General features: G+C 43.0%; 1 protein-coding gene across 1 annotated transcript in view; it reads left to right on the top strand.

Moving 5' to 3' along the window:
* QSOX2 (quiescin sulfhydryl oxidase 2) overlaps positions 1–8659 on the top strand; it is a 19829-nt gene extending 11170 nt beyond the window's left edge. Inside the window, exons 10-11 of the mRNA XM_017745613.1 lie at positions 2477–2665; positions 4858–8659. Coding sequence (XP_017601102.1) covers positions 2477–2665; positions 4858–5408 — 740 coding nt within the window. The 3' untranslated portion in view covers positions 5409–8659. The remainder of the gene's footprint in view (positions 1–2476; positions 2666–4857) is intronic.
* The last annotated feature ends 984 nt before the right edge of the window (positions 8660–9643 follow it).

The raw sequence follows: 9643 nt of genomic DNA, 5'->3' as shown, positions 1-9643 counted from the left end.
AGGATCCTGCATAACTTAATTTTCCCCTTTTAGTCCCAAAGTGCTCTGATTAAATCTAAAAAAATTTCTTAATATTTAACTAAACAAAGTTGCACCTCAAATTGTTTCAGGCATGAGCCTGAAGTTAAAAATACATTGTAGAACCTGAGAATTCTTTGGCACAGTTAACCCTGGCTGTAAATCGGGCCAGATATGTGATGATCACTTCTTATGGTGAAAGAATTGGGTCAGTCTGAGACTGTGGGATTATGTCTTGGGAGGTTTTCCTCTCCTTATTGCTTGTTTAAATCCCATCTACTAAAAAGCATGATGTACTCCCTAATCCTTCCCACCACAGGTAGGGTTTTATGGTTCTTGTCCACTTTAAAGATTAGGGTTACCCTGAATTGCAGTAGTTTGGGAGGAAAGAGAAAAGGAGGATTACACGATGATACATGGCAGATGTTAATAGAAGATTCATCTCAGGGCTGATAAAAGAAAAACAAAATGAGCCATTTTGCAATTGTTTTCTTTCTAAAGCAGATGTATTTTTCTTGATCGTCCCCTGTGCTCGAGGGCCTGGCACTCTGGGTGAACTTGCTGTGGCTTTCTTGATGAAATGATTTTATTGGGCTGTATTTGATACATTTTAATGCTGAATGGGGAAATTTGAACCAGCAGTGGGAGCAGCAGGAGGCATCCAAAGGAACTCGGGACAGAACTGCTCACACCCAAGGATGTGTAAAATCATCGTAGAAATCATTTCCTGAGCACACTTAATTACAAGAAATGTGGTTTTAGGTAACAGGATGTGTTGGTGGGAATAAGACAAGCTTGTGGATTTTATCATAAATTATCTGGATTCTTTTTTAATCTGTTGGTGAATTTGGCAGATCTCCCCACAAAATGAATTTCCAGGGGTGTAACATTGCACAGGAGAACAGATGTAACTAAATAAATAATAAATTTGTGTATGAATCTGTTTCTCCACAAAGACATAATTGGCTGGTAGTTACTTCTGTTGTGTTTGTTGTTGGGTTTTTTCCTAAATACATATTTCAGTATAAATGGTAAAACTGTTCTGCCTGAAATTCGTTTCAACTTCCAAAATAATTTTCCAGCCTTTCTTTTAATGCAGTAATTTAATCTGCTTTAATCTTATGGCTTTTATTTATACATGTCAGTTCAATCACAGATATTGAATGGCTGAGGAGAAATTACGTGTTTTTTAGGATTTCTTTGGGCTTTAAAGATTTTTTTTTGCTGCTGTGTTTAAGAATATCCCGTTGTTGTTCTAAATAAAGGTGTTGATGACAGTCTTGATGTATTTCCCATATCTATAACAGATGAGTGCTCTGATAGTTTGAGCAGGTTTTGTTGAGGATGATTTTTTTTCCCAAGAAAACAAAGCAATAGTAAATTACTCGTGGTGTTCAGCAGCAGGAGTCTGTAATTTGATCAATCTGCACCATAAAATGTGTTTAATTTGACAAGTGTGTGTTCGTGGTAACACACAGTACATTTTAAAATACATTTTGACATAATTTACTGGGTCAATTAAGCATGAATCAGAAATTCTTTGAGACTGAGATGAAACCATTAGGATTTCAACAAATTATATCAGGTTTTCAAACCACTTAGGAGATGTAAGGAGCTACCTGCTGACACAATAAAGGCCACAAAGTCCTCAACCTGTGCAGGCCTTATCTTTTTTTCTGCTGAATTAATTATCCTTTTGCATTATCTTTAGGGTGAAAGTGAGAATGTTATAGAAAGAATCACGTGTTGGTGTTTATTTTAGGAGGAATTCCTGATTTACTCTTGGAAGTGCAAATGTTGCTCAGCAGCTGCTCCATGCATTCAGAGCCTGCCAAAAAAGCCGTGGAATTAATAACTGTAATGAGATTGTGGTGCTCTCTAATTCCTCACAATTGTGGAGTAACAAACAGCCACCACAGGCACCTCGTGCAGCACTCACCAGAGGAGGGTTTGACTCTTGATTTTTCAGTAGCAAGGTCACCATAACTTCAGTGCCTGGGCATGAATGCAGTGGTGAATGCACAACTTAAATATTCATTTAGTTATTGGGCAAGAGCTTGGAGAAAGCCTCTACTTCCACAGGAGTTGTGACATACAGAAAGTGTGAACTTTGCATATTTTAACAATTTCACAAATAATGATAAAAATAATGCCTGGTTTTCGTTTAACTAAGTTTGGTTTTCCCCTCAAATTTTAAGATACTCTGAAAGGAGAAATTTCATTTAGAGAACACTTTTATTTTATTGTGTTGTTCAGGGTAACTTTGAGCACAGTTGTACAGACTGAACGTGCTGTATGTATTGGTATAAACAGCCACTTTAAATTACAAAAGTCACTTGTTTCAGATCTCTAAATTCAGGTGTCAATTCTATGGAACAAAAATTGAGCAACTTTTCCTTTCCTTCTCCCCCACTTCACTTTCCTGCTGTTGGAGCTGTGTCTGTCACTTGTCTTGTAGGTCTTGAGGACAACCCCCAGATTGTGCTGCAGGTCATGAGGAGATACATCCAGCACTTCTTTGGGTGCAAGGCTTGTGCTCAGCACTTCGAGGAGATGGCCAAAGAATCCATGGATTCCGTGAAAAGCTTGGACCAGGCTGTTCTGTGGCTGTGGGAGAAGCACAACGTGGTGAACAACAGGCTGGCAGGTAGGGCAGAGAAACACCTGAGACAGAGCTGGGCCTTTCTGCAGAATGAAAAACATCGTGCTCAGAGTTGGTTTCTTCTGAGAGTTCACCTGTTGCTTGTGAGAGGCTCTTTCTGGAGCACAAATCAAAGCCTTCTCCAAAAAGAGCAGTTCAGCTGCTTAGCAGTGGATAAAAAATAATTACATTTCTTTCTGTAACAGTTTAGGGTTAAAACCTGCCTTTGTTTTGTTTTGCAAAACGATGGCAATTGAACAAGAGGCTTTCTCAGGACAAAAGAGCCTCAACTCTTGGCAGATCAGCAGCTGAATAAAATAAAATTACTGTATAAAGGAAATCTGTGCCCCCTCCAGATCCCTGTGTTTGCAGTTAGACCAAAAGTGCTGTTAAAATACTGGTTGTGTTTAATCCATTCTGTTATGGGGGTATCAAGTAACTAAAGCACTAAAGAAAATTGGTTTCTCTTTGCACTAAATCCCTGTCTGCTGTTATGGATCTGGGTAATGCAGCATTAGTTACAATTTAAATATGCTACATTGTGTTCTTATTATGCTCATGCGGAATTCCCAAGATTTATGAAGTATTAAATACTGTTGTGAGTACAAACAGTTTGCCTCCTTTCTCTGAGGAGAAAAAAAGTAAATAATTAGAGATTAAATAAAAGCATCCCCTAATTTTGGTTCCCTTTGCTGGGCTGAACACAGGAGCAGGCAACTCCTGTGGACTTGGAGTTGCTAAGTGGTGGAGCAATGCACTTATTTAGAACATTAAGGTATTGGAAAACTCACATGGATATTGATTTAGGTGATGCAGCAGCCAGCTAAAATACCCTTTTAGTAAGAAGTATAAACACACTGGAATAAATAATAATGTTAAATTATGCTTTTTAAGTTTGCTAAAATTTCTCAGTGGGACAGTGATGTATTTTCACCCTTAAAAGCTGCATCTGTATTTGTGGCCCCGTGTGAGAAATGATGTTTGGTCAATGAGAACACCTTGGGGCAGCCTTGGAGTTGGGTCAGGAGGTGGCTGGATATGGCTCTGCCCTATTGAATTATTCCCTGTTCCTTCAGAATGCACAGGATTTACAGCATTTCCCTCTTTGGCAGGAAAACACCAAGTACAGGGAGGTTTCTGTTTGTAACCTTGCTGTAACACATTTTGTTTCTGCATTTTCTATTGAAACAAATTGATTGCTGAGTGATCTTTAGGATAAAAAAGCAAATGTGCTCTCTCGCTCATAAATATCAAGGAGACAACTATTTTTAAATGTCTTTTGAAGCCCTATTTTACCCAAAATCATGGGGAAGTTTCCTGCCTTTAAAAAGAATAATAATAATAATAATAGTAATAAAATGAGAATCTATATTTCTGAAATACTTTAAGTGTTAGTGCACTAATCAGGTAAATACATTAGGTTTTTTTACCAGATGGAGATTTTTTTTCTAAAAATTATCTCCATTCACATTTTAAAATGTTGGGTTTCAGATGAAAGGGTGACACCAGCAATAGTGTTCAGCTCAGAAATGTGGCCAGAGCTGTGAGCATCTGAAATGGTAAAATTAGATCTAATTCAAGACAGTGTTACATGTTTAAAGACTTGGTTTTTAGCTGAAAAATACATCTTAAATGTATTTTAAACATGGCTTTTAAAGTACTGCAGACAGTTTGCTCTGGTAATGATGCAGAGCTGTGGAAAAGCAAGCTTGGGATGGAAATGGTTCCCAACACAGAAACATGAAAATATCTGAGTGTCTGGCCTTGGAGCTGCTCCTGCAAACCAGGCAGAAAACGGGGATTAAGGAGCACTGAGTGAAAAGAGCAGCTTGTTTTGCACCATAATTCAGGTTAACCCTCGAGGGCCCAGACAGTTGTGTGTTCCTGCCTTCTAAAAGCAGCAATTGCAGGAGTCGGGTTGGGATTGAAATGCTGCAGCTTTTGCTGTGAGAAAAGGGAAATAATTGTGATTTAGTGTTTGTACTTTGAAATGTTTCGGGTCAGAATTGATGAGAAAATTGATGGGAAATCACAAATTTGTGATTGTCTTGGTTTAATTCAAACATTATTGTGCTGTGGCTTTTTATGCCAACCTCACTGGAAGTGGGAATGACTCCCTGTGAGGTGTCTGATGGTGCAGCTTTCCCAGTTTATTCCTCCTGATTTTTTTTTATTTCTATTTTTCTCCTCTCAATTAGGTGATTTGACTGAAGATCCAAAATTTCCCAAAGTTCAGTGGCCAACTCCAGACATTTGTCCTGCATGTCATGAAGAAATCAAAGGGCTGCACAGCTGGAATGAAGACCAAGTTCTGCAGTTCCTCAAGTCCCACTACAGCAGTGAAAATATTCTCTATAAATACACTGAGAGCCAGGCTGACCCCAGTGACAACGAGCAGGGAGACACAAGAGAGGTGAAAGACAAAAGCCTGCTGAAGAACCCAGGGGGAAATGGAGAAAATAAGCTCCAGGATAAGGAAAACCCAGTAGATTCAGGCTCCAGGGTGTTGGAGAAGCCGGTGGGAAATCCTGGAGCTGTCCAAGGTAGCGGGAAAAACGCGGCCGCATCTGTGAACCTCAAAGGGACGAGGCAGGCTGTGTCCTTCCTAGGGATTGGATTTTCCAACCTAGACATGAGTCTGTGTGTCATCCTCTATGTGGCATCCTCCTTGTTTTTAATGATCATGTACTTTTTTTTCCGGATGAGATCCAAGCGCTGGAAAGTGAAGTATTATCGTTCCTCGGTGTAGGAGTTCTCGTTGTACGTGGCTGTTCAGTCCCAGACACAGCTTTAATATTTATGATCAGGGATTTTATATGCAGTATTCCTTGTTCCAGACCCCTTTCTTCCCGAGGCATTTCCCAGGTGTTCAGCTGAACAGGTGGAGCTGGCCTTGAGATCCCCAGGCTGTGCCCGAGGCCACGTCAATGTCCTCGCAAGGGAGCGTTGCATTTGTCAATTAAGATTTTTCCATGACTTCCCACCAACATCCTTTACTCATTTCCAGAGTAAACATTGCATTATGCAATCCACTGTGCCTGCTGGAGAAGGAAATTGGATATTGTTTTGTGTATTTTCAAGTCAGGTGTTACTTTTTTTTTAATTTATCCAGAGCTGATTTCACCTCCCCGAGTGCTGAACGGTTCCTCTGAGTGGTACCTTGGCTGCTTCACTGGGAGAAGCAGGAATTCTGATTTTTTTTTTCAGGAAACAAGAGTTCTCTTTCTGGTTAAATCAATTTAAACCTCTATGACTTTCTGAAAAGTTATTTACATGGCATATTTGAAGTAGGAAGCATTCCATGTTCCAGTCGTTCATCCATCCTCTGGTGCATCCCAGCCAAGGATCTGTGTGTGCCATCAGTAGGATGAGAGTTTTGCAGCACAGTGAGCAGCCTGACTCTGACTGCTAAGTAATTATGGTGTTACCCAGGTGGAAGCCAATCCTGATGAAGTCTAGGAAAGGAAAACGATGCTTTTAGTGAAGGACAGCAAGATTTGTGTTACCATGGCAGAACAGATGGAAAAATCTGCAAACACTGAGTTTCTTCTGTCGAATTTCTCCATCACAACAGGGCAATTAACACTTCCCCTGGTATTTCCAGCTCTGAGCTCACTGAGTGTCAGGGGTAGAGCTGTCCGTGCAGTGCAGAGAACAGCTCTTCCTCCATCCCTGCTGCTGGAGTGCCCTGCTGGGATCAGGAAGGTTCCCTAATGGGTAAGGCCCAGAGCTGCCCCGTTCTGGGATGTGGCAGTTCCCTCTACAGGTCAGTCTGGGGTCCTTGGGGCAGCAGTGAGAAGAAGCCATGAAAACATTACAAAATCATCCTTGGGAGTAGGAGTTGCTGTGATCCTGGCTGGGGGGGGATAATTCACGTCCTGGATAGTGAAGTTTATAATCCTATCCAATGTAATTGAGCATGTTCTAGTTATCCATTACCTAATCTTTAGTTAATCCTAATAGGTTTTGGCCTCAATGTTTTCTCGTGGCAGTGAGTTCTCCAGATTAATTATGTTATATAAAAAGGCTTTTCCTTTCAATTCTGCATTTGCAACTTTTAATTTAATTGAATGTTTGCTGGCTCCTCTGTTACACGAGAAGGAATAAGGAGTCCCTGGCCAATTCCCTGGATTTTACCATTGGTGTGTCCTCCTCTGATTTCCCTTATAAGCCCCAGCAGAGAAAGTTTGAAGCCTGGCAACAAAAAAGCACAAAAACTCCACAGGATTATTTTTTCGCAATCAGATGTTGGTTGTTCACAAAATGGAGTATTTCTGCTGTGTCTCTGCAGCATCCAGTTGGAATAACAGAACTGAGCTGCAGAGATTCACTGTCCCTTGTAGCTTATCAAAATAACACCCACATAGAGGAACAACTTTCTGGGGGTGTTGTGAACGTGTCAGAGGCAAAAATCTCAGTTCACATGACTGTGTCAGTCCAACATTCCTGCAGAGGTGCTGGGTCTGTGCTCTTTGAGGACCCTCACAGTTCCAGAGTTCTGGCACAAGGAGCCATCCTGGGCCTTGTCTCTTCAGGAATTTATGACTCCCTATCATTAGAGCACCTGGGCTTGGATATGCAAACACCCTGCAAGCATGAGAGGGATGGTGAGCCCGTGGGGAAGGGGAGTCCAGGCTCATCAGGGCCCTTGGGTTTGGGCTGGAATCCAGTGAGAGGAATCCATTCAGAGGAAAACCTGGAGATTCCACATTTAGCGTTGAAAATCAGGTAACTTTTGGGAGGCCTAATCTGGGCAGGTGTTCCCAGCCCACCAGCAAGGACACTTAGCTTTAAAAGCAAATCCAAACACCAGGAAGACCTAACCCAGCACAGCAATGTTGGATCTGGAAAACTGGGCCAGTTTATTACTGCTGTCGGTATTGTTGCACGTTCTCAAGTTGACATTCAGTCATTACTGCTGTTGTTTAGAATTCTACCAAACACACAGACCTGGTTTCATTAGCTTTGACTCATTCTGCTCTTTGTCGTCTGCACATGAAAGCAAAAGACTTTGGAAAGTTGTAGGGATGATTTTGCCATTAAAAAGCAAGTGTGGGTTTAGAATAATGGAGGGGTTTTGCTACACACATTTAACTTCCACATTGCTGTGACACAACAAAAATGAATCAACACTCAAACTTCAGTGGATTATTTTTGTCTCTTCAGAGTAGAAAAGTGTGAAATTAGGATGTTGCTTGCCTGTGTTGGTGCTCCAGCTCTTGCCAGTGAACCAGCCAAGGCTTTCACTTCAATGTCCTCATCTAGGAAGGTTTTCTTGACTTTGAATTCACTTGTGTAAACTTGGTTTGCTTGGTTTTATTTTCTGTATTTTCTAATGACAAATTATATCATTTTATGTCTCTGTAACGATCCAGTCTGTGCTGGGGGATGGGTGATGCTGCCAGGAAAGTGTTTCTGGTTTAAAAATTGCCTCCAAGCCCCATCTCCTCAATTTTGAAGGGTTTATTTGTGCGGTGTGTTGTCCACAGAGGTTCCTGCAAAGCCACTTCCCTGGGGGGATCGTGCTGTGCTGGGGGCAGCCAGCTCCAAGAGGGATTTCTTGGCCCTTTGTAATTCATGGAGCTTTCCTTGCTCTCGGGATGTTTTCAAACAGGAAATATTAAAATAAAAGGAGTAGAATGTGCCAGGAGAGACAAAAGCTGCAAGTGCTAAAGAAACCTGGTGAAGTTATTTGTGAGAATTCCTGATTTTCTGTTTCCAGCAGTATATCCATCCTGCTGTTCCTGCACAGAACTGGATGGGAACGAAGGTCCCAGGTGTGTTGTTGCACATGAGGTGTTGAAAATAGTGACGATACCATTTCAGTAATTTAAATGTTCTATTTATTTGAAGTCATTAACTTGACATTTCCAAGTCTGTTCTGGTTTGATTGGGTTTTTATTGTCTCGTTCCTCTCTTGGAAGGAAAAGTGACTGTTTTGTACTAAATTGTAAATTAATGTGCTTGTTTAAAATAAACTGCAAACGTTTGGGCAAAGTGGATGCGTTTGGGATCTTTACCTGTGTTTGCAAATTGTCTTTAGCTGAGCTCTGTTGCCAGGACAGCTCATGAACATGTCCATTATAAACCATATCCTTCATCTTGGGAAGGTGTATTTTTAAGCCCAGATTTCTCAGGAGCTGCTAAGGAATTTGAACGAGGGAAGAGAAAATGAACCAGGAAGAAAGAAATGTTTGGGTGGGTTGGTTTTTATTAACAGTTGGGGTTTATTAATGGCAGAACCCCAAGCGAAGAAATCCAGGGACAGGTCTGGTGCCTGCTGCACCCTGAGCAGGAGGGCACAGGAGGGTGTGCAGGGAGAGATCAGCACCAGGGGGTTTGTGGGGTCCTGGGTGTCACAGTGTGAGGGACCACGGGGCTGGCAGGTGCCACTGGTGGTCCTGAGTGGGACACAGCCCCTGCCCTGCCTGCTGCCCGGCACAGCTGCCCCACCCCTGTCCCGTGCCCGGGGGAACCGGCACCACCGCACACGGGTTTGCTTAAAGTGCTTCCTTAGAGGCTCAGAGTAAAAATCCACTTAAAAACCGAGCTTAAAAGGGACCATGTGTGTCATCAAGCTTCCCCCCAGGAGCTGTTCGTGGTCCTGGGGAGGGCCAGGTGCTGGTGGCACCCGGTGGCACTGCAGCACGGCACCGGTCACACTCGGGCAGCACCTGGATCCCAACTCCAGCCTGGCATTTCTGGGTGCTTTGTTTGGGGACCCCAGTCCTGGTCCCCGAAGTGTCTCCCTGCAGTGTTTCCCAACCACGCAGGGCTGAGCTGTCCCGCAGGCTGCAGCCTGTCCCCGGCCAGAGGAACCATCCCAGGGGACAGCCCTGACCCAGCCCTCGGCCCCGCAGGACCCGGAGGGGGACAAGGTGGTCTGGCACCCCGGGGTGGGTGCCTCGAGGTCGGGGGCTCGGTGGGGGCTCCCCCGCCGCCCCCAGGAGCCGGCGAAAGTCCCGGGGCTGCCGTCGGCGGGAG

The sequence above is a fragment of the Corvus brachyrhynchos genome, unplaced genomic scaffold, assembly GCF_000691975.1.
Source record: "Corvus brachyrhynchos isolate BGI_N302 unplaced genomic scaffold, ASM69197v1 scaffold59, whole genome shotgun sequence".
Taxonomy (NCBI): domain Eukaryota; kingdom Metazoa; phylum Chordata; class Aves; order Passeriformes; family Corvidae; genus Corvus; species Corvus brachyrhynchos.
The sequence above is the reverse complement of the archived record's forward strand: the minus strand, read 5'-3'. Positions and strand labels throughout refer to the sequence as shown.